The following is a 25615-nucleotide window of genomic DNA, read 5'->3' on the forward strand; positions in this document are numbered from 1 at the left end:
TAACACCTAGTGTTACATACAAACCTATTTATAATCCTACACAAAACAGTAAAAGAAACCTTGTGTACAACATGTAATTATCAAATTCCCCCTTTACCGCACCCCCAACCCATATAAGGAAACTCCCCTGATTCAGACAGAATCTTCTGCTCTGCTATGCTCCGCTCTAGCATATGTCCTTTTATGGTATATGAGTCATATCTAACAATTTTATGAATAAAACAAGACATATTTCTGCTTACTTCTCTCTCTTATTTTTTACGCAATATTTATTGGGGTGTGATTTACGAACAAATCAAAATTCAAGAGAGTGTTTATGTAAATCTTCCTTTTCTTAATTAATTATTTTTTGTTATTATTTCTTAAATTTACTTATCTCATATCATTTCTAAAATTTTAAACGTATTGATTTGTTTTTTATTGTGATTTATCACTACTTAATTGTCCTCCCTCTCTCTCTCTCTCACACACACGCTTTTAACTTTTAGAAAGTGAATCTGGCCTTTTTATAAACATAACTGATGCGTGCTAGAAAATTCGTGACAGTAGAGTGACAGATTATTGTCTTAGCATTGTACGAGCATTCAACACACACAGATGAAAGAGAAATAAGTAATAGTGACACCAGATGTTTTACGTGGAAAACCCGTGAAGGGAAAAACCATGGGGTCTGGCCAAGTTGCGAAAATTCACTATTAATTGATGATTACATAAATCTTTTATCCCACAGACAGGAAAATATAACTATATTTTTCAGATTACAATGTCGACTGACAGCGTCTGGTAGATAGTGATTGACGATGATTGATGGTGATCGATGGTGGTTAGCGGTAGTTGACGACGGTAGGCAGTGATCGACGGAGGTCGGTGATGGTCAGCAATGATCGACGACGGTCGAGGGTGATGCTAAGCTGCAGCTCCTTCTAAAGGTCTCCGGCTCTCTCTCTAGGCTTTCACTTTCTCTCATGTAAGGGCTAGGGGGTCTATTTATAGTGTTTTAGATGCAATTAATGCAGGAATATGAATCATTTTGATCGAACGGTCTAGAGAGTTTCCCTCAATTAGATTGCGTTTAATGGACATTTGGATGCCTTAATGATGTCGGAATTGAGTGATATTGAGCTCGTTGGATTTGTCTTGCCCAGACGTTCGATTCAACTATGAACTTACTAGTGTAAGCAGTCGGCATCCGTTTGACCATCCAAATGCGTCCGAAAATCTTCCAAGAGTTGTTTAATGATATGATCTAAGCTTGATTTGACTCGAATTAGACTAGTTTTTGTATTATTAAGTCCGTCTCATCGAGCCGGTTAATTTGACTATAAGTTTGTTGAAATCAGAGCACTAGATGATTTTTTATCATGATTTGAACATTTTTGTTGAAAAAACTGTCTCGAGATCCGTGTCATGCCTCGAGATTCGTTCTAGATGATTAAAAATTTATTGGTAGCGTATCAATAACTAATGTGGCTTGTATATAAAAATTAAAGTTTATGCAGCAGATATATAATTTAAGTGGTCATATAAATTTTCCTATATTTTATTGATTTATTAAATATTTGATACAAATTACATCTATTTTTTAGTAGTTGGATTTTCTAGATAGGCAGATTTATAAATAGATTTTCTTCATCTATCATGATAATTAAAGTTATCAAATTGAGGACTTTTTGTTTGGGACAACTTAATTAGAATTTTTAAAAAAATTGATAATGATAATCAAGCAAAATTGGACTTTATATAATTTATTTATTTAAATTTGTAAATAAGCTTCTTAATTTAATGAGGATACCTATTTGGGGCAGTTTTCTAACTGCATTGTTTTTATATCACCAATAAAATTATATTTGATTATTATTTTGTTGCTGTCCTTTAAATTTTTTTGTGATAAAAAACTATTTTTATAATCAGGTATGTTAAAGTGCTATAACTATAAAAAATTATCTAATCTTTGCATGCAAAAATTTATTTATATTACACGCAATAGATCTGTAAAAAATTATTTTCTCATCAAAATTTTATAATCACATGTATCTCGGTCTGTTGGTTGACATCTATGGTATAAGGCATCTCAGGATGAGATTCAAATCCTCTCTGACACAATTGGCTTTACTCGAATTGTTAAACATATTAGGGATGATTGGAGGTTTTATCTCAGATCATTCTTTTTAATATATTCCGAAAAAACTATCCACCGCTATCAAATTACTTTAGGCACACCATCCCCACACAAGATGCTTTTCTTCATGGTATGAAATGATGCCATAGCTCCACCGCGCGAGAATGGTAGCAGAGAACTTCGAAGCGATGGAGCCCGAGCAGGCATCATTAGGTAAGCATGAAAACGCAGCCGGAGGTGCTTCCGAGTTCCTCACCGATCTCCCCTCCCGTGGCTTCTTCTCCTCTACCACCCTATCATCCAATCTGGTACTAATCTTCCGACAAAACCCCAAGTCAGACTCTTCGTTTTTCCTTTCTTTCTTTCTGCTAACGTTTTTAGACTCGTTTGCAGGGAAGCTTGCGAGTGTACGTTTGTGATCACGAAACTTCTCCCCCAGGTTAGAAAGCTCCGCTTGCCCGATCAACCTTCTTTATACCGAAACAATCTCTCATTTTATTTTATATTTGTTTTTTATTCATATTCATTGGATGGGGCGACCTGTATCAGTAAAGTTCCTTAGCAAGGTTACATTGTACGTGCTTTCTCTGCCCTAATTTGATGGATACTAAATAGCATTTTCCGTCTGCATAGATTGCCTCACCGATCATAATTATCACGATGGTTTTACTTCACGCACTTCTGAAGCGTCAGTTCCGTGGAGATAATTGAAACCCTGTTGTTTGGATTAATCTGAGGCATTGGTTTGTGAAATTGAACTAGTACTAAAGTCGGTTTTCCATATCTATGGCAAATAATGGTATACCGTTTGCTAGAGATGGTTGGAAAATTGCATGAGTATATAAAGCTGTCAATACATCATCCTTAAAAAAAAAGGATCAAATTTATGAATAACAATGGACAATGTTGCTGGAAGTGGAATAATATTTTGTAGAACGAAGAAGGTGATGTAGATTTCTTGATAATAGTTTAGTCATGCATCAAATAAAATGGATCATTGAATGTTTGGCTCACTCTTTCTCTAAATCTTAACATATAGCCACTTTAAGATATACACGTGTGCATTCTTTGAATGAAAGCTCTTTCCTCAATATGCTGTATAGCTAGTTTTTGGCTTTTGTTATTGATATGCCACTAAAAAACTTGCATGATAAGGCATTAATCTTGCATTTTAGAGAAGACAACTTTTAGTGTCAAATTCATGATAATTCTAGCTCCAGTTTCAACAAAATTTATAGTTAAACTAAATGTCTTGACAATACAAATTGAATGACACCAAAAGTGATTTGATTTGAGTTCAAATGAGCCCAAATGAAATGCTTGAAATATAATTGGAAGCTTTGAAGAATTAATTGAAATACTGAATGTTCTACAAAATTGGCATGCAGATGCCACAACATAAATTATAAATAGGCACACATTCTCCATATGAAGGGGAAATATATTGTTGAAAGGTAAATTTGAATTCATAAAGAGAACAAGAAGCTAATGACCAACAATAATTGTCGACTATCACTAGTGATAGCTATAACCCAACTACTGTCGTGTGGTTGTCATTGCCAGATTATTTTCTTCAAATTGTTGTTGCCAAATTATCTTCATTTAGTTAACTTTGTTGTCAATAAACTTGTATTATAACAACAAAGGGACAAACAATTTTTTCTAGCTTTGCGTTATCATCTTTCCCAATTGAGGAGTAAGAATGGAACTCTATGACTTTAATATATATTGGAATATTATAACTAGGTTACACCATATGATTTGTCTCTTTTGGTTTTTCACATAAAATTTTTATTGTCTCTTATCACTTTTATTGATTCGTATTGGGATTTTTTGTTCATTTAAGACATTTTTTTTTTGCAACTAGAAATTTTAGCATGCAGTTGTTACCATCAAGCAACAACAACAACAAGAAGCCTTTATCCCACTAAGTGGGGTCGGCTACATGAATAATTTTTTTCCATTGCTTCCTATTGAGTGTCATGTTTTTATTTAATTCTAGTAAATTAAGATAATTTTTTATACAATATGACCAAATCTTTCTAGATCTACCTCTACCTTTCTTAACATAAGTCAAGTCTAAAACATCTACTCTCCTAACCGGATCATATAATGTTCGATGTTTAATTTGACTAAATCATTAAGCCACTGAATGTGAAATATAAAGAAAATGGAAAGAAGCAAGAGATAAAGAGCGCCAAGGGTCGAATGGAATATACTCGTCTCATTTGTCTTGTTGAAAACATAAGAGGATGAGATGAGATTTGATTGGTGATTTAGATATAGGAGATAAGGTGTTTTGCTGATGCGTGGGATACTGGGTATAATCGGTTGGGTATAGGTTTTCACCCAAATTTGATAATTGTGAAAAGATCCAACATGAAGCTTAAATTCTACACTGTTTTTCTTTGGTCTCCGTTTAGTGGGTTTGGATGGAGAAAGGATGAGAGGTCAAGATGGAGAAAGAATGAGAGGCAAATATCATATTTTATGACATTGCTTATGAGTAGAGCCATAGAATAAGAGGGACAAGTGATAACATGGATTTGAAAGACGGCAAAGGGGAATATTGATTAATTTGTGCTCCTTTTTCTCTACTCCATGAGTAGAGAAGCTACAAAAACGACAAGGGAAAGATACAAAGTTCAGCAATAAGATGCTAACAAATGTTTTATCATCTCTTTTCTAGCAATAATATCATGAATTTCCAAAGGCTATCCCTCTCAAATCATTCTCCAATGTTCATGCAATCCACTCTAATATTTTCCCTCCTGGAAATCCCTGTCCAAATCTCAGATTTGATTCTTCAAACATCCTATAAATCACTATCTATCTTAAAATTACTTCTTAAAACATCTTACAAACCCCTTCTTGTTCAATCAAATAATCTCACCAACTCCATTCCCATATTGTCCACTTCCTAAAGAAGAATGGAAAATGCCTTATTCTTCAACTTGAGTGACTATTCCTTCTGTTAGTTAATTGCTTCTTATTTTTTTGCTTTTGTTTTGAATTTTTTTTTCTTTGCATTCTAAAATTTACACTATTTATGCTGAGTCAGCTTTATCTAGTGCACAAGTTCTGTCATAAAAAGTAACGAACTTGAAAATTTTTATAATTATCTCGTAGAAAAATTTCCTAGCATTTTTGGTTTTACAAAATTTTTGCTGAATGTCCTCTTTCTGGTGGATCAGAAATTACTTAGAATAAAAAATAATGGACGTGAATTTTTTTTTGTATTGTTGTTTGTCTCATTTATTTATGTATTTATATTTTTCAAGTAATTGATTGTTTGCTTTTCATGCAAATCAATTAGGAATCATGCCAAATATGCGACTAACTCGTATGAGGGTCCCTATGAGTGATCTGACTTTTCATATATTTTATTTACTCTTTTGAGAGCAAAATTTGCTAAATTTTGTGCTTTGCGTTTAACTTCTTGTCAAGTGACAATTCAGAATATTTCTATTGTTAGATTTCTAAGATAAACATAGAGCAATGATGCAGATGATATTGCTTGATGGATGAACCCAACTAAGGATGGGAAATATAAGCATATGATCTGTGAGTAGAAACTAATGCTGTTTAGATTTAGTATGCGGCACACTCATTCAGGTTGAGAAATTAAGCATATACTTTCTTTATGTAGAAATGAATGCTGTTGGGATTTTATATTTTTCATTAAGTACTGATTCAAGTTATTTTTTATACCTGATTAGAAATGTTGTTGGGTAACTACTATTGGAAATTGTGGTCTTTTTTGAAAGAGAAACAATATTGTCATTTGAATCCATGTTCATGTAGAGAGCACGCTGAATTCATTGGGGCAAAACTAAAATTGGCTTCATATGTTATAACTAAATTTGAATGTAATTTTTTCATCTTTTTTTTATAATTTTTTGTATACATAGAACATTTAGTTTTTTGTTAGAATAGGGTTGTGCTTTTACTTAGTTCCTCGATGGCACCGATCTAGGGCTCCTAGATGGTGTGAGGGAATATAAGAAAGGGGTTGGTTTGTAGGAGGGGTAAGGAAAGCAGGAATAATGATGGTGGTTGAATTATGGTGTGAATGGCATAGGGACAGCGAATCGGAAGTGGAAATCTGCTGTTTTCCACTGTATTATAACAGCTTTCTGCTGTCAAGCAGCAGTACCTGTGAGCAAATGGCGAAATGGCGCGGTCTGGGCTGCAAGGGGGTTTCACCATCCATAATCACCAAACACAGTAACAACAATCAAAAGTCTTGACTTATGCTAAGAAAGGTAGAGGTAGACCTAGAAAAACTTGGGCATACAACAACAACAACAACAACAAAGCCTTAATCCCACTATGTGGGGTCGAACTTGGGCATATTGTATAAAAAAATAATCTTAATTTATTAGCATTAAATAAAAATATGACACTCAATAAGACTCAATGGAGAAAAAGGATTCATGTAGCCTACCCCACTTAGTGGGATAAAAGACTTGTTGTTATTGTTGTTGTATATATAAATCAATATATATATATATATATATATATATATATATATACCTCATTAGGTCCAAAAAAGATGTTAATATTACTCAGGCTCATGGGGATCAAGACGTGCAACGACCTACACCTATCCGATCACCTTTGGAATCTACTGATTAGATGAGTCAATCATCGGATGAGGAATGACAAGTCTACACATAGTCGACAAGTCTACACATCTAAGAGGAAGAAGAAGAATGAAGATCTACTTGAGCTCAGGAATCTGATGGCTGATACTTTGTTTACTACGGGCAATGGTACGCACCTTACCAATTTGTTAGCCGGCTCACTTCCAAATACTAGAGGAAGGAGAACTAAAGTGGGACGTCCCTAGCACTTTTGTGCCCTTTTGTGCTTTTTGGTTTTTTACCTGTTTGTATCTTTGCTTTATCTGGATTTGGTGTGTCTTGTATTGTATGAGTTGGGCTTTCTTTTAGGCATCTCATACAACATTTTTGTATCTTTTTCATATTACCAGTGGGCACTAAATATTGATTCCCTTAAAGGGTTGAAAACCCTGGTTTGCTTGCTTCTGATTCGAAGAACCCGCACCACGGGATTTGAACTCCCGACCCGAGGGACTTATGCCAGAGGCTGCACCAATAAACGTGCGCGCACGCACATACACACACATACATGCACACACATACATACATACATACATATATACATACATGCACACACATACATACATACATACATATATACATACATACATGTTGCATTTGAAATATATATTTTATATAAGGCTATAAAAAAAATAAAAATTAGTGAAATCTCTTTCCAACAACATCAAGTGCATAAAGAATTTTACATAATATAAATAGAGGAGTATTTCAGATATTTATCCACAAACAACACTTTCAAAACATAATTTTTCAAACAGAACAACAAATTTTGAAACACCAATTTTTAAACAACAAATTTTTCACAACAACTTTTGTACTAAGATTTCATACAGTTACAACAGCCCCAAACGCACCCTTAGTATCTGAGTTTATGAATTTTATTATGCTATGCTGGGATAAATAGAATATTCTAACTTTTCCAAATGGATGCCTTATTTTTGTTTTATCTTTATATTTTATTCGAAAAATATGTATTGGATATTTCATGTTTTCATTTATGCATATTTGCGATGTGATTAATGTTGTTGAATTTTTGATTTGTTATTGGAATTTTAAAATTCATGATAACTTTTATTTATGCAGAGGAGCAGCTGATTAAAACAAATTCCACAAACATATTGATTAGATCACTTCAAATTAACAAACTAAGGACCGATGCCAAGGATGCCAAAGCTTCAGTGGAGATCACTAAAGGCAAAAGGTATTAATTTTATGATTAATTCACGCCATTATTTAGATATGCAGTAACTGATTTATAATCCCAAAAATGGACCTCTGATGAATCTGCTGTCTTGCGTTTTGTTATTTGTGTATCACTGCTGATTAAGGAGCTTAACACGTCACCATTAATGATATCATGTTGTACATTTTGGTTAGTGTGCTGAGTTTCTACTTTTGGTGGTAAAATTCAGCTTGTATTTCTAATTTAGTATGGGCATAACTTGTGCTACTTTCTTTTTATAAACTGTTTCTTAAATGTTCAATATTAGATTGGTATAGACTGGGTAAAATTATACTGGCCTTTGGTTTTTTCGAAGTTCTATTTTTATTTGTTAATTGCCAAAAAGTTTTTGGCTTTTTTCATTCTACTGTTTCCATAGTTCTCGCTACTAATAAGATGAACTAGAGTTAGTTTGCTCTGATGTCTTAAGCATATTATAGTAACAATGTCATAATTAAATTTCTTATGCTATGCCATTTTAGGATTCAGATAAATCTGTGAAGTAGTAGAATTTATTTATTTATTTTTGCTCACATGTGCGTGCTACAGATGCTCCAATGAGGTAACTTGGTCTGTATTTTTTTGAGCATAACATAGTTCTGACAGCTTAGATTGAATTTAAGCTAAACGAATGTCACCAACAATGAACTTTGAAAACAAGAGACTAAGATTATTGTATCCAAATATGTGCAATGCTTGTCAGTTTCGGTGGATATGAAGATAATATATGCTAGCCAATGATGTTTGAGGATAAACTTGTACTTTGGTGTAATCAGTTTGGATGTTTTTGATCAATTATAAAAAAAAAGGGTTTAGATAAGCATATGATTGTCCTAGTCAAAGTTGTAAAATGGGAAGACGTCTTAAAGTAATTATGCGATGAGAATATCTTCAACGTTTGGAGTTGTATAGATGGCAGCGTGAATCATGTGTCTTGAAAATTTCCTTTTGCTTCAATCATATTCTTGTAAGTCTCGATCACATCTTCCAATGTTAAATTGGTCTTTCGATAAATCACAAATGAAAGATTTTGCAATTTAGCTAGTAATTTTGAAATTTCCCATTGGCATAAGCCATTATGTTTAATTTTCTTCTTAAACATTAAAAAGAACTTTTGATTAAGGTTAGTCTATAAGTTCTACGATGCTATGATTCATAAGCAACAATATGGATTTGGGAATGGATGTAACACCATTAGCTCCAATTGAATGGTGGGAAAATCATGACATATCCGATCAATAGTCTACTTTTCAAATTATTATGGACCTTAGTTTTCTTAGTCAACTGAGGTAATCAACCTAACCTATTCAAAGTATTATTGTTAATAACAATGACTTGCATCATCCCAATGGATCTCACATACTTAACGGGGAAAATCTTGCCAAATGGGGCTGCTTTTAAGCCTACCTTGGCTAATAGAAGTTCTTATGCCCTATCAATTGCATTTTATGACTTAAAACTCGTAGGCTTAGCCATTTGGGAATTTTCAGATTTGGTTTATAACCGCAATATCGTGGTGCTGCAACAATCAATCTAATCTACTGGTCAGGGGGCACGTGTCACATTGATTCTTTCATGAGCTGTAATCTAATTTGAATTTGACATTTTTGGCAAACTAGTATGGAGGGCAGATGAATGAGCCTGAACAGATCAATTATTTCTCGAACTTTTGGCCTATACACACACTTTTGTACTTTTGACGGGCTTGCTTTTTTAAGGGTGTTCATTTGACTCTAGTTACAATTTTTTTACTATGAGAAGCTTAAATATATTTTATCTTTGAATTTGAGAATTTTTTAACAGGATCCTCTCAGATTATCACTAGGGATAACTGTACCCGTCACATACGTACAGGACTTGAGGTGCTTGTTTTGTATGATTGGGAGGTCGCTTATTTTGTTTGAGAACCTTTATGGTCATGATATGTAGTAATCAGACTAGTTACCGGGATAGGCGCCTTGAAAGCATGCGTGAGATTCTTAGGCTTATAATATCTTATAATTTGCAATATAAGTGATATTGACACCCAAATTGAGGCAAAACATGCTTATTTTTATTTTTACATTATGATTGTTATGGCATGAGCTTTGTCAACTCTAATCTCAATGGATCAAGCTAAAAAATCTGAAGCCATTTGGTAATTGATGTTTCAGATGAGAAGTTCACCACATATTCTTCTGAGAGTTATTAATTACATCACTTGCTGAGGTTTTGCAATCATGTGATATATTTAGTAACAATCTTACGCCTCTATATTTAAGGGCAAGATCTGTAATTCATTATTTTTTTGGTGGCACTTGTAAACCTTTGAGAAAAATCTTGAGGTTCGGAAAACATTTTAACTGATTTGTTAGATAACTGAGCACAAGACTCAAAAACAATATTAGTAGAGCTGTCGATGAATTGATACAGTAATATGGTGTTATTTTCTGTAATGCGCCTTATTTTTAGATAGAATATTGTATTTGTACTTCTTAATCTCTTTACTTATCACTAAGATATATTGCTTTCAAGCTGCATTGATCATCTTCATCTTCCGCTCTCGATGTTTGGCAATAATTAAAAGTGGAATTTCCTTTTTTAATGAAATTCTACTTTGCTGCCTTTCTATGCTTTCCAGATCTGCTTCAAGACCATTGGATGGCAAACCTTCAACCAAAAGAGCCAACACCGGTACTTCTTCTAGCAATGGCGGGCAGGGTATGTTGCAATCTTTTATCTTCTTTTAAAAGCTGATTTTCTTTTTATTAAAGAATTTGTGCGTTGGTTACAATTTTCAAGTCCTGCTGCCACCTTTCTCTAATTTTGCAAAACATTGTTGTACCATGCCATGCTTGTTTATCCTTTTACTTGACATGTTTGGTTTCTAGTAATATTTCTTACTTTCAGTAAATTTTGGGAAAGAATATTCAGATTAGAAGCATTGTGAAAAATAAAAGACATTGAATCATCAGCATCATGGTACCGATTCAACGTTAGAATAAAAGTAACGTGCAGTGATAGCAGAGAGATGAACTTTTTGAGCCTTTTCTTTCTATTATTTAAACAAAATTATTCTTTAGAGGACCATGAAAATATGTTTTTGCATGTTTGAACTTCAAAGGAAAAAATTGTTATATGCTAAAGCGGCTCTTGTGGTGTTTGTAGATGCACATGGATCCAATGCAAGCCCAAGGTGGTAACCTTATGTGTGAAACATAGAGCTTGGGGTTCTAATTTTTTATTTTGTTTGCATATTCTGTAAGTCTTTATGGACTTGAAATATTACTAATTACATATTTAATATGAACATTAATATACTTTATTTATGCATTTAACTTATAGAGTGAAAGCGTTGATTTAAAAATGAGTATCGGCTTAAAACTCTAGGAGTTTAATTATCAGCCTAACAGAAATTGTAGCATTTTATCCATCTATATTATCATAGATGGTGTTCCGTGTGATTGATTGTTGATTATCAATTTGTTGCTTTATATAGTTTTGAAGTAATTTGGGTGCATTTGACTTTCTTCAAATTGTTTTTGGTTTTTAATTATCTCCCTCTCTCTCCCTCTCCCTCTCAAATTCATCTAGTACAATAGCCTTTTCCCCCTCTTTGATTTGTAGAGTTTAGACCCAACCTGCCTTCCTCAAACTATCAATATTACCAAATTCAAGTTAACTCCTATCTCTACAAGTCTCTCCCCCTCTTTATTTTTTTTGCTTGTTCTGTCCCAATTTCATCCAATATTTGAGTCTTTCCCAGCTCTTGTATCCCTATTGATTAGACCCAGCCCACCTTATTCAAATGATCATTTCTAGTGCCAAATGGCTAAATCTTGGCGATTGGAGAGCGAGTGTAGCGGTGATGTCATAAAGTGATTATGATTGGAGTAGCAGAAGGATTCATTTATATGATAAAATAGTGACCATAGTTCTCACTACCCAGTTGAAAAATTGGTGATTTTTTGTGTTTTTTAAGCATGAACTCCACATTAAATTGGAGGGTCTCAACAATTAAGAAAATCAACAAGCTTCTCATCATCATTCATCTGCCCCATTATATATTTTGCCGAACTTTTTTATGGCATCTTACGATCATGTCGGAGATAAAAAGTTGGGGGAGTTGCCCGTAAAAACTGTCGGTCACCGGAATCGAAATCCCGTCGCCCGCTTCGGAAGGACGCTTTAATTTACATATAAATTTAAGTTTAGAAAAAATTGAAATCAAACTGACTCCATAATTTTCATAATTTAAATGAAAGAGCGCTCAACCTCAAATCCTGTATCTATCCCGAGGGATAAACACAAGACTTGATGATGAGACTCGATCAAATAGACTAAGAAATATATGACGTCCGTTTGGTCTGCGAAACCGTTTTATTTGCCGACAAATTCCCCTGTTTAATATGAAAAATTAAATAGGGTTTATTTTAAGCTGAGTTCAGAAAAGCTTCCTATAAGGGCAAGCCTTTATAGTTAATTACATTTTCAATGACCGAAGTCACTTAAGAATACTTTCGATAAAAATCAGAAAAAATTATCTTCAAGGACTTCAAAAGGATGAGACTTTTCAACGAAATCGGACAAAGAGGTGTGAAAGTGGAATGACTCAAATTTAAAACATTTATTACAGAATCCAAAGGAAGAGGAACTAGGGGATGCCACAGGTTCAGAGGAGATCCTCGGTGACTTCCTAGTCTACTCTATGGTTTGACTTCAGTTTCGAGGAAAAATTATTCAAGTGTTTTATCCTGTCAATTTTATTTATTTAGGGCTTACACTTGTATGAAATAATCACACAAATAACCTGGAAGATGTGGAGGATTTATGTCATAACAAATGACAACCGACGGACGACAACGTGACGGACGACAACCTCGGAATCCTAAAACGAGTTAGGACTTAGATTGCACAGTAGAGCTGTACAAATGCATAAAAGAAAAGTTGAGGATTTATGTCGCTCCACGCGAACGACATCGAAATCCTATGGATTGTTGTTTTAATTTCTAGGAAAGGAATAGTTTAGCTGGGGAAGACATGTTCTGCTGCTGAAGATGACCGTGTTGCCCACAACGCTAGCTCCAAGCTCCTTGTCGTGACGAGTTTAAGTTTTATAGGGTGTCAGGTTATAATGTCAAATCCAGCGGCTCTATGGTTGCAGTCCTTTAGATATTTTATAGGGAACATGTTGAAGTTGTACAGTGTATAACATAATAGTAGAATATGTAGTACAGGACAAGCAGTAGAGAGAACGGTACAACATGCGGTATAAAGAAAAGTAAAAGGTACAGCAGGGAAGTGATTATAAAAGAATAATATGCTGTAAACATAAAACAAACCTGTATACCTTGGAGATCCGCTGTTCCTTAGATGTAATTGATGCAACAGGTACAAGCAACAAAACTTGAGGAATAAGACTGAAATGCTTTATATAAACGAAAGCAAAGAAACGTCACCCAGAAAACTCGGGAAAGAACATTAAATGACCCGTACGAGGAAATCACCAAACAGAGTATCATATAAACCAGAGAGAATGAGAGGGAATGATTAGGGGATCGCATACCAATCGAAGGATCGAGAGGAGCAGACGATGAGATCCTCGCAGAGGATGAGATACGATAAGTGATGGGTCGTTGGATCGTCGCGAGAACGAGACTCCAACGGCACGAAGGAGCGGGCCATGTGGAACCAAGCGAGCCGAAGCTAGGGCAGAGGTCCGCGGGGTCGAGACTCAGCAGAGGGGAGGGGGAGATAATGAAATTAGGTTATGTTTTAATATAAGGTATTAATTATAATAATAATAATAATACTAATAATAATAATAAAATATGATTTCTTATTATAATTAACACTTAAATGTATATTTTTCCCCCAGACGTGTCGTCGCAGTGAAACGACTGTCCCCTTTAGGCAAAATCGACGTTTCGGACGCGTCGGCGCAGTCCGTTTTGTCATCCGGAGTCGTTTAGACAATCTCGTCGATGATCGGGACAAAAACTCGTCGCGATCTGAATCACGTCAAAAACTAGGCTCGAATTTGATTAAATAGGACGGCGAAGAGCGCGGCGGCGCCAAATCAACGAGTACAGTCAATCCTAAGGGCGACAGTCCTATACGAATACTCCTTGAGTTCCTTCAGAGTAGTCTTACCTGCTAAGTAATAGCGGTCAAAACTACTATATGGAATGTCAAGTCGAGCGAAGAAAAGTTCAGAATTGTTAACGGGGACGGCTCCTTCACTAGTTTTCTAGGAGTAGTCGACAGAAAGGTCCTACGGCTAGATCCTAGGCTACTAAGGAGGGGAAAACTGCAGCTCGTCCATTATAGAAATATGGTGTATTGGGAATTAATAGCTAAAGGAGCTGTAGTGACCATACTTCCCAAATTCTGAGGTTTTTGGATAGAACATAGTACTAAAGGAGCTATATTTATGTTGCAAGATAAATTTACTAGTGTTGGCTGCTTGTTAGAAACATAAAACAAAAAAGATCTGGTAGGATATCCTAATATAATCTGTATCATAATGGGCTTGAAAATCATTAGATTTGCTTTAAGTGTAGTTATTTATGAAGAGTTTATATCAGCGCTGACCTAAAAAAAACCTAGTAGTTTTAAAGTTCATCCCAAAACAATTTTTATCGGATATTTTTGAAATAATTTTTATTTAAACATAAATAGATTTACCTTCAAATAGGCTATAAATAATGCAATAAAATAATTATGCAAGAAACTAAATTTATTAGATACTCAAACCCTCAACACATTGATTGGGAAGAAAGTGAATAATCCCAATGGGCTTCACATCCTGTCTTGAAAAGAAAAAAGGAAAAACGGACTAAAATTATGAGTAACTAATTAGTCTCTGCATTTACATTTTTTAAAGTTTGAATGGTCAGTCTTTCTGAAACTGTAATTATGAATATTGTGGAAAAACCATATTTTATTATGTACGAAGAAATTTTAGAGTATTAATTGGGGCTCTCTTAATTCGCTTATTAATTTTTTTATTTCTTTTAATTTTATCAGTTTGCCCTTTTTTTAAATAATAATAGTAACAGTTCGTAAAATCATATTATCCTAGCGCTTTTTAATACCCTGACATATACATATACCCAATTTTCTTGGGAGAGTGATATTAAAACTAGAGTTGGTTACCTAATAACCTTGGAAACATTAATGCTATCCCAAGTTGAACGGACCACCTAGATGCCCGTCTCTCTTGCACTCATGGGCAGTTCGCCCTCACACCCTCACACACGACTTTCATGCGTCATGTTTTACACTCACCTACAATCTCGTGTTTTTTTTTGAGCGGCAAAGAAGCAGGGAGCTATGTCTAACACATGTTGGTGAAGATTTGTGGAGACCAACGTGTGAATCATTCCACAAGCTTTGTTAATCCCTTCTGTGTGGCTAGTACATTGGTTTTATTTAGTTCAACTATTGAAGGCTTTTTTGCTTTTTGTTGCCAGGTCTGGGAGCTGTCTTTGATTCTAAAACCACTACATGGAGTCGGTATTTTGTTCGCCCAAAAGTCCCTTTGACACCTAGGGCAGCTCTATTCATATTCTTCTCTCTCGCCGGCGATGTTTTGCTCCTCTTATGTTTGTTGTCATTCTCAATCTCTTCCATTGATCATTGTTAAAGGATCTTTTGAATTTTTTATTTCATCAAAAGCCTCTTTGAATCTTACCTCGACCTCTTTCTGCAATAACTTTACTCAAGGCTTTGGTTAACCCCAACTCCTTTCTTGGTGGCCCGTAATATTTTCAAAACTTTTTTTCTTCTTTGTGGTTGGGCCTTTTCCTTTGTGGTTTGATGCTGGAAACATTTTTGGCTCTCCACTCAACAAATTTGTAGTTTTCTTTCATTAGAATTCAACAACTAAACAACATAAACAAACTTCGTCTTTTCAAAGCATGCCTGCTCCTCTTTTTAGATGAGAAGATTTTTGTAATTGCTAAATCTTTCACCACTTATTGACAATTTTTTATGGGTCATTTTAGCATAGAAATAATTGGCAAGTTCTTGTTTGATTTGCAGTAGATAGGTGACAACTATGTTGGGCTCATAGACCGTTAGAATGTCATCTTGAGTCTTTTTTAGAAGCAAATTACATCAAACTCTTCTCACGACATTTGTATTATACCAGCGGCCTCTCGACACGCATATTAAAAATCCCACCTAATTTGATTGCTTTGAGAGGTTCTGTTATAAAACCAATGGATGTTTTATTTTTGTTTTTTTCAATTTTCTCCCATAGATTCTTATTTATAAATAATGCCAGTGAACACTAACATTCCGGCAGGAGCCAGTGTTGGCTTGAACTCATCATCAGATTTCATAAATGAATCTTAATAGTATTACTATAGTTTTTAGAAATGTTAGCAATACGAACATATCTGCAAAGGATATTTAGAACTGATTAATGCGAGAGCTGATTGGCTTGAGTTATATCAGCTATGTTTTGACATTAATCATATACATCTCAAAATTCTGTTTTTTTTTTTAATTTTTTTTTTAATTTTAAACTATATTCTGATATTTTCTTCAATGTTTCTCTATCCATTTTGCTTTTTGGTAAGAGGGATCAAGATCTACGTTTTCTGAGAGAATGCTTCATACAATGACTGTGGAGAGGCTACGCGCACTTCTCAAGGATAAAGGACTCTCACCTAAAGGAAAGAAGGCAAGATTATTATTTTTGAGGAGCATGTGCATGCATAGCACATTTCTATCTATTTACATATCTCACACCTAAACTTTCATATTTACATTACACTCAAATCTTTAATATCACATAAAAAATAGCACTATTGCACTATTAAAAAGTGAAATACACCTTCTCATGCATAGATTTAAAGCACCAAAGTATTGTGTATGTAAATATGTAAATTTAGGTGTGTGGTATGTAGATACATAAGACTTGTGTGCTGCGTATGTAAATTTCTCTATTTTTTTATTTTTATTATTTTAATTAATGGGGGATTATAGAAGAATTAAGGGTGATACTCATCCTTTTAAATTTAAGAGAAGTCCCATGTAGTTATATATTGTAAAATTTTATCCTTAAATTTTCCGGCAATCATAGAGAGACAAAGGGTAGCTCTCACATTCTCTAGATCTGAGAAAAGTGTCAAATTAGTCTTGAGACTGCATATACGGTCATTGTGGTCCCTTAGTCCATAAAAATGGCAAATTAGTTCTTACACTCTCATATTAAAAGAGTTTGTGGACTAAATTGACATTTTTATAGACTATAGGACTAAAATAACCCCCACGCAAAGAATCAGGTGATTATTTTGATGCTTTTCTCCTTTAGATTTAAAATAAAATTCTATGTAACTGTATTTAATATGGAATTAAATCCTGATATGATCTCTTTGACTGTTGTAATGCGATCAATTTAATTTCAAAAGTTTTTAATGTTTCAATTCAATTTTCTGACTATTAAAAATTGATCCCAATTGAAATTTTGGTTAATTTTTATTATGATTATGTATGCTATAAAAATTTTACCCACAAAGTTGAGATAAACCCTTTCAATTTCTTGTGATTTAAAATTTTATTCTTATAACTTTTTTCATTCACGACACACACACACACAAACAAATATCAAACAAATATAAATATATATATGATAAATATATATATGCACACTTATCGGTAACATAATGGTTAAGATTGTAGTTTTCCAACGTGAGATGTTGGGTTCAAATTGTATATATATATTGCCATTTGGGTAGGAATGAAGAATGCCGTATTATTAACTCTTTAAATGATGAATTCCGTATTAGATAAACTGTTGTCTCCTTTTTTATTATGTTAAATTAAGAAGTTAATTATAGATAAATGTGGTAACAGTTGGTTTGTACATATTTCTTGCAGGATGAACTTATATCACGCTTAAGAGATGAATCTTAATCAGAGAATCAACATTTCTTCGCTATAAAGATGGAAATATATACTTGCTTTTGTCCACCATTTGAGCACTTTTGTAGCTTTGATTTTTTTTCCATTTTAGGCGGCCCGAAATATTAGTAAGCATAAATTCTGGATACTGTTTTTTTTATATATTATTTTTATTATTATTTTGAAACCAAAGCATGGATAAATGTTGCAGTTTTAGTTTTGTTTTAGAAAAACGGTTTTTTTAATGGATTTTTAGGTAATTTTAATCAATGTTGTTATGGGCATTTATATGCATATATAACACAATTCTTATTTATTTACTAAACACCAAAATTTTCATGCTTTATGTCATATTAAAGTATTTTTTTTAATGTATAAGTTTATGATATTAAGATTTTATAAATATAAACATGAAAGTTTAGGTGTTAATATATGCATACATAACTGTGTGGCATGTATATGAATGAATATCTCATTTCATTAGTATGATAAAATATCCCTATTTCTTATGATAGATGTAGCTTATTAATGTAAAAAAGGCATTCTTAGGCTTTTTGCATGAGAATTGTTGGAATGGCACTAATAGAAGCTGTATGGCAGTCAAGTTGTCTTAAAAAATAGGCGATTTATTGACACGACAGTTTATATGTATTTATATAGTTAATATGTAAATATGGATATTTTTTGATGTAATATTGTAATGTTATAATTACGCATCAAATGATATGGAAGAAAATATGTATTTCACTGTATAAAACTTGTTTAATGGCTTTTTTTTTTTTGGGTTAAAGATTTTATGTACTACGAAGTTAATATTAAAATTTAAATATTAAATATATAAATATATAATAATTTTTTGGTATGCATCTACACAATTTTAAAAGAAAAATACTCATGTTATATGAGGGTTTTCATATGCAATTGCTTTCCCTTATTAAGGGGATATAAAATATTTAATTGCTAAATTTTTTTTGGACTGGCACGGAATTAAGGACAGATTTACAAACATACCACTCAATTTCTATGTATTTATATATTCAACACCCAAATTTTTTTTTTTTGTAGATATACAAAATAAATTTAAGGATTGTTTATGTTAAACTAATCAGAATCTATTCAACATATAAATTGATCAATTAATAACTATTACAAATGATAAATTTGATGATAATTTTGATGTAATGTTAAAGTTTTGATAATGCTACATATGCAAATTTACCTTATATTTATTTATTTATTTTATTTTATTGCTTCTATGAAGCCAATGTTGTTGGTGAGCAACTACCATGAACACAAGCCAAAACATCCCTATAATCCCTTGAAATAGTGAAGGAATCATATACCCTTCCATCACTACTCTTCTTGTACTCTAATAGAAGAGAGGAATGATTGTGAGCAGTGAGCTTAACAAACCCATAATCATAGTCTTTATATAAGCTCCAAGCAGTCTCCACACTGCTAAATTCTGAGAGATGGCTTCCTCCACCTCCTACAACCACATGGATTGTTCCGTTCATTGTGCCGATGTAATTCGATTTTTCGTTATTAACACATTGACTCTGCATTTTCAAAAAAAAAAAAATAATGTCAAAATGATCTCCTGACTTTAAGCGAGTCATTAAGTCTCGAAATTTATAAAAGTATCAATATAGTCATAGACTGTTTTAATAAGGGTTGATATGGTTTCCAATGATGACTATTTTATCCTTTATAAAAACAATTTGCACTTTTATAAACGCCGAGGCTAAAATGACCAAATCAAAATGATCAGAGGGTTAATATGGCCCATAATGGATAAGAAAATTCACATACCTAACACAATATTCTTATGTATTTACATATCTCACACCTAAACTTTCACATTTACAAACGTAACACTTTGGTGCTTTAAAGCTATACGTGAAAAAGTGCATTTCATTTTTAAAAAGTGATAATAGTGCTATTTTTTTATGTGAAATTAAAGGTTTGAGTGTTATGCGTGCAAATATGAAAGTTTAGTTGTAAAATATGTAAATACATTGGAATTGTGTGCTATGCGTGTAAAAGCCCCGAACAGATATCATAGCCTTAATTTGGTTGAAAAGATTTGAATGATCCTCACCTGATAAATTGGGCATGTTCTTTCGTAATTGTGAACATGGCCGAAGAATGCGATGTCGACTCGATACTTCTGCCATAGATGTTCAAGGCTTTCTCGTCCCATTGGTTCTGCAAATGTGCCTTCCTTTGCGTACCAGAAATCGGACGAGTATCCGAGGACTCGATGAGCCGCGAAGATCAGCCATGGCTGTTTTTGGCGGTCTGCAGTTGACAAGCAATGTTCTATGAACTCATATTGCGCAGTGCCTCTCCTCCAATCATGCTCCGTGTCTGCTATGCAGAATCTAAACGTGCCGAAATCGGTCGAATACCTGTAAAAGAACAATTGAAAGAGAGCTTTGGCTTTTGAAAATTATAAGGTTTTATTATTCTGATAGTTGTTTCAGAATAAGGATTGTCACATGCTATGCACTAATATAGATAATTTGAAACAAAAAAGGGTGGGCACTAGCACACATACTACCCAATTCCTATGAATTTATATATCTAACAACTAAAATTATTTTTTACATTTATACCACCCAAAAGTTTTATAGCACCTGAAATATATCATCATTTCGACTTTTAAAAAGTGAAACACAAGCTTTTATGAATGGGTGGGATAAATGTAAAAATTGAAGTATTGGTGTTAAATACGTAAATACATAAGAATTGAGTGGTATGCACGTAAATCTTAAGAAAAAAAATTTTAAGATCAACTTAAGGGTCCTACTGGGATTAATTTTTCATAGTTTCACTGTCCAGACTAACGACGACTTTAAGAAAGGCCTAAAAACTTATTTAGAAAATTTTTTCTTTTTGATCCCAACTTCTCAGTTATTTTTCATAAATTTCTGTGATGACAAAGATATTTTACATCAAGATCTGCAAAAACTATCATCCGGCTTTTTAAATAGAAAAAAATTGTATAATATTTGTAATAACTTTCAAAAAAAAAATTCTTTTTCATATTAATTCTGCTATTACTTTTATCTCCGTCATCTCAAATTAAAAACATATGTAAACATAATTTCTTCACTTGCAAGTTTATTTGTGAAGGAATGATCACTTTGGTAAGAGGCATATTTCCTTCATTCATGAGTTGGGCTTCTAAAGAGCCTCACAATCCTTGTACAAAGAACCCCTAGACTTCTTCTATATTTATTATTTATAATCAAACCCCTCAAAATAAAATACAAATCTCAACACTCCCCCTCAAGATGAGCAAAAGATATTCACTAAGCCCATCTTGTCATATAATCTAGACAAATCTAATGAAATAAGTTCTTTAGAGAGGCATTCAGCCACTTGCTCTCCAATGGCTACCTGACTTGACTCAAGTACCCCGTTATTCAGCTTTTCATTGATGAAGAATCTACAATCTCCATATGTTTGGTTCTATCGTGTTGAACCGGACTGTTGGCAATGTTAATTGCTGACTTCTTGTCACACCACAACTTCATTTGAGTTTCTTGATCTACCTTGAGCTCGACCAATAAGGCTCTCAGCCACATTATCTTGGCAACTCTTAAGGCCATGACCCTGTACTTTGCCTTTGTTGTTAACCTTGCTACTACAGATTGTTTCTTGCTCTTCCAAGTGACCAAGTTGCCACCTATGAACATGCAGTATCCTGAGGTGGATCTTCTGTCATCTACACAACTCGCCCAGTCAATGTCTACGTGTCCGTTCTTCCTAAAGATCAATCTATTCCCTAGTGCACTCTTCAGGTACCTCGGAATCTAATACACTGCGTCCATATGACCCTTCTTTGGATCATGCATATAGCGGCTCACCATGCTCACTGCTAATGAAATATCAGAGCGCATGTGACTCAGATAAGACAACCCACCAATTTTTAGTATCTCTCACGATCAATTAGCTCTCCTGTTTCTGCACTCAATTTGGTCTTCTGATCAATTAGAGAGACTGCAGGCTTGCAGATCTAATATGAATTTCCTCTGAGATAAGACCATCCTCTCTGGCCCACGAGCCACCTAAATCCTAAGGAAGTAGATGAGCTGTCAAAGGTCCTTCACTTCAAAATCTTTGCCCAATCTAACTTTTAGTTGAGCAATCTCTACCTCATCATCACTTGTGATAATCATGTCATCAACATATGCAACAAGCATAGTAATGTGATCATCATTTTGACGAAAGAGCACCAAATGGTCAGCACTTATCTGCTGATATCTCATGCGCGCCATAACTTTTCTAAACTTGTCAAAACAGACTTGAGGAGATTGCTTTAAGCCATAAAACGACTTCCTGAGTTTGCACATCTTGCCCACTATATGACCTGTATCGAATCCTGGTGGTATGTCCATATACATTAATTCAACATGAAGAAAAACATTCTTCAAATCGTATTGGTGTAACCTCCACCCATCATTCACAGCAACAACAACTAGTACCTCACTGTGTTCATCTTCGCTGTCGGTGCAAAAGTCTCGTCATAGTCAATGTCATATGTCTGACTGCATTCTTTCGCCACCAATCGTGTCTTGCAACTCTCCACTTTCCCTTATGGATTTTATTTTACTGTGAAGATCCATTTGCATCAAACTGCTCTATTCCCCGCTGATAATGGTACTATCTCCCATGTCTTGTTTTTATCGAGAGCACCAAGTTTCTCCAACATAGCAGCCTTCCACTTTAGATCCTCCTTAACTACCTGCCAACACTAGGGTACAAAGGCAGTGTCTAAAGATGCAACAGTGTACAAATGATATGTTAGAATATGAGACAAACTGAGCAATATTATGTGAGAAACCAAAATAATCAGGAGAATAACAATCAGGAAAATGACTCGTCTTGCTGCAAGAGGTCCTCCTTAAAGCCATGGGAGTAGGAGGAGAAATGAGAGGAATTATATCACCCGAGTAATCAGATTTTGAAGTGAAAGGTGTATGTGTCTCAGGAGATGGGGTAGACCAAGACAAGAGACTTGATGACACGAGTGGCACGACAGACATTGTACCCAAACTTGATGGAAAGAGTGGACACTGTTCTCACATTTGCCTTTTCCTCCTTGTATACAACCTCAGGTCTCTTTGAGCTTGAATCCCTCCACATTCAGTCTCATTTTTTCTTCTTTTTCAGCTCTTCCTCAGTTAATCCTTCCCACAAAATGGAACAAGGCATTGTTCCCACATGCACCAATCACTGACCATCACTACTCTTCCCCTCGCGCCTCATTCCTCCAGTATCTGCTGAGTCACCAAAGGGCGAGATCACCTCCAAAGTGTAATATGATTCAAAATCTCTAAAAGACATACATATGCTCACAAACAGTCTCTTCTTTATCAGACTCCAACAAATATACCCCTTTTTAGTATTGCAGAATAACCCGCGAAAACAAACTTCACAGCTTTAGGATCCAGTTTCCCTACTGATTGCATGATGTCCTTCACAAAACATACACAGCCAAAAACATTCAATAGGAGGATTTCATTATTATCTTCTTTCAACATTTAACAAGACTTCCAATCCAACGCTCTCTAGGGTGTGGCATTATGTTAATCAATTGAACCGTTGTCAAAACTGCTTTCCCCCACAAATGCTTTAGGAGAATCATCATGATCATCATGCTTTGAGCTACCTCTACAAGGTGTCTATTCTTCCTCTTAACTACTTTGTTTTGTGACGGTGTGTATGAACATATGGTTTGATGTTGTATCCCTTGGGCTGATAAGTATTTCCCAAACGTCTTGTTAGTATACTTTGTTCCATTATCAGACCTCAATACATTCACTACTGCACTATATTGAGTTTGAATCCCCTCGTAAAAGTCTTTAAAGCAGACAAGCACATCACATTTGTTTCTCATCAAATATAATCAAGTAACACGAGAAAAAACAATCGATGAAGGATACAAAATATCTGTAATCATCCATAGAAGTTGTAGAGCAAGGTTCTTATATATCTGAGTTCACCAAGCCAAAAACATAAGTACTCATTTTACCAGAACTAACATAAGAGCTCCTGGTATGCTTACCAAACACAAGAATTACACACAAGTTTTTGTTTATGTCTTTTAATACAAGGATGGATACAAACGACTCAGTATAATAAACGAAGAGTATCCCATGCGCCTGTGATGTAGTAGCAAAATATCCTCCACACTCCTGTCAGATCCTCATGCTCAAGCATTCTCAACAATGGATGCCAAGGCTGAGTCCATCCCCACTTTATCCAAGTATCAGAGTCCATTATGCCACATGCTAAGCCCCAGTTTCTGGCCAGTGCTCTTCTCTTGGAAGATCACATTTGGAATATCATATGAAACAACACATTTTAATTGAAGTATAACGATGCTAATGAATAAAATGTTCACTTGAAAGAAATGGGTATGCAAAACATTAGACAAAGTCATAAAATTAATACACCTCACTGTACTCTTACCAACCACAGGTTGTGTTGTATCATCAGCAGTCTGAATGCACTTTGGAACTGCTAGGCGAGTATCGGAAGTGTACGCACTTCACATGTTGAGATGCATTAGAATCTCAAATCCATTACGTTAAACTCATGACAGATATAGAGGTAAGAGCATGTGTATTACAAGTAACTTTGGCTGAGTGAACATAATTAGCAGTGTTCCCATTGGATGACAATAAGGTGAATGCATCCTCAGACACATTACCTACCGCTCTCTGCTTCCTCTAAACTTCTTTAGTAACTCGTGATCCTCATCGATAAAGACAACCAAAGTCTCTCTCGTTCTTTGTTACCATCAGATTTGTCTGGTAGCCTCCTTTTTGCCTCCGCCAGTTGTCGAACAAGAAGATAATTTTCCTCCACCAACTCCACTAGATGAGTGACCACCGCCACAATAACTGCCTGAATCATCCGAACCCACCTTTGGCTTGTGGTCTTGTTGACCGATATTTGTCGACCGTTCAACTCTTTATCGTGCATCTCTTTGATAACATCCTCCATTGTACATCCGTCAGCAAAAGTCTCAATCCAAATCCATAAAGCCTCCCTGTATCTCTTTCAACTATAATCTGCGAGTCCAGAACCTTATTGAATCGGCTAAACGCAACATTGAGCTCTCGTGACAAACCTCCAACAAAGATATATGCCCCCTCTTTGCCAAACATCGCTGAGAAACGAAGTGCGGCGGTTGGGATCGAAGACTTCCAGAGGAGAGGTTATTCGGTGAGTCTGGAAGTAAAACCCTGCTATCACAAAGGTCACGCAACAACTGTATTGCAAGGGTCCCGCCACAATTCCGCCGTTGCCTTCCCCATTAGATCTAAGTGCAGTAGAAGAAAGAGGAAAATGCGATTTTTGAGTCTCTGTACCTCGCAAAATGCGAGTTACGATCTCTGTAACTCGTGATCCCATTGCTAGTCTTTCATGCTGTTGGCATCAATTTTTGATGTTATGTGTGTCCGAGACGTCTATATTACCTAAGGAAGACGTCCATGTCGTTAACTCTTCGTGTGCGGGCTAAAAATGCGCAAATTATCGTTTTGACCCAAATAACTAAAAAGGTGGTCTGAACGATCCCGAACGATGAAACGGACAGTGCGGTCGCGTCCGGAACGTCGAATTTACCTAGGGGAGAATTTCATTTCGCTACGATGAAGTGTTCGTCAAAAAAGATGCGGAGAGATAGTAATAATAATAATAATATTATTATTATTA

The 25615-nt window shown here is 34.7% G+C and overlaps 2 protein-coding genes across 2 annotated transcripts in view; one reads left to right on the forward strand and one right to left on the reverse strand.

Moving 5' to 3' along the window:
• The first annotated feature begins 2186 nt into the window (after nt 1-2186).
• On the forward strand, nt 2187-18058 carry LOC110029180. Its single transcript, XM_020731350.1, has 6 exons — nt 2187-2427; nt 2513-2558; nt 7849-7966; nt 10608-10687; nt 16555-16658; nt 17858-18058. Exons 1-6 carry the CDS (start codon nt 2284-2286, stop codon nt 17891-17893), a joined length of 528 nt encoding a protein of 175 aa, XP_020587009.1. The 5' UTR covers nt 2187-2283; the 3' UTR covers nt 17894-18058.
• Nucleotides 18059-19110: 1052 nt separating this feature from the next.
• The window catches only part of LOC110029142 (nucleotide pyrophosphatase/phosphodiesterase), a 29340-nt gene continuing 22835 nt past the window's right edge, over nt 19111-25615 (reverse strand). Inside the window, exons 12-13 of the mRNA XM_020731295.1 lie at nt 19983-20292; nt 19111-19440 (exon numbers count right to left, since the gene is read on the reverse strand). Coding sequence (XP_020586954.1) covers nt 19135-19440; nt 19983-20292 — 616 coding nt within the window. The 3' untranslated portion in view covers nt 19111-19134. The remainder of the gene's footprint in view (nt 19441-19982; nt 20293-25615) is intronic.

This window comes from Phalaenopsis equestris, unplaced genomic scaffold (assembly GCF_001263595.1).
Source record: "Phalaenopsis equestris unplaced genomic scaffold, ASM126359v1 Scaffold000552, whole genome shotgun sequence".
NCBI classification, from domain to species: Eukaryota; Viridiplantae; Streptophyta; class Magnoliopsida; order Asparagales; family Orchidaceae; genus Phalaenopsis; species Phalaenopsis equestris.

Excerpts from the sequence above, each read along its gene's own strand:
- LOC110029180 (XM_020731350.1), top strand. The coding sequence starts at position 2,284 with ATGGTAGCAGAGAACTTCGAAGCGATGGAGCCCGAGCAGGCATCATTA. Across the intron at positions 2,428-2,512 it reads CCACCCTATCATCCAATCTG|GGAAGCTTGCGAGTGTACGT; the intron begins GTACTAATCTTC and ends ACTCGTTTGCAG. Across the intron at positions 7,967-10,607 it reads GAGATCACTAAAGGCAAAAG|ATCTGCTTCAAGACCATTGG; the intron begins GTATTAATTTTA and ends TATGCTTTCCAG.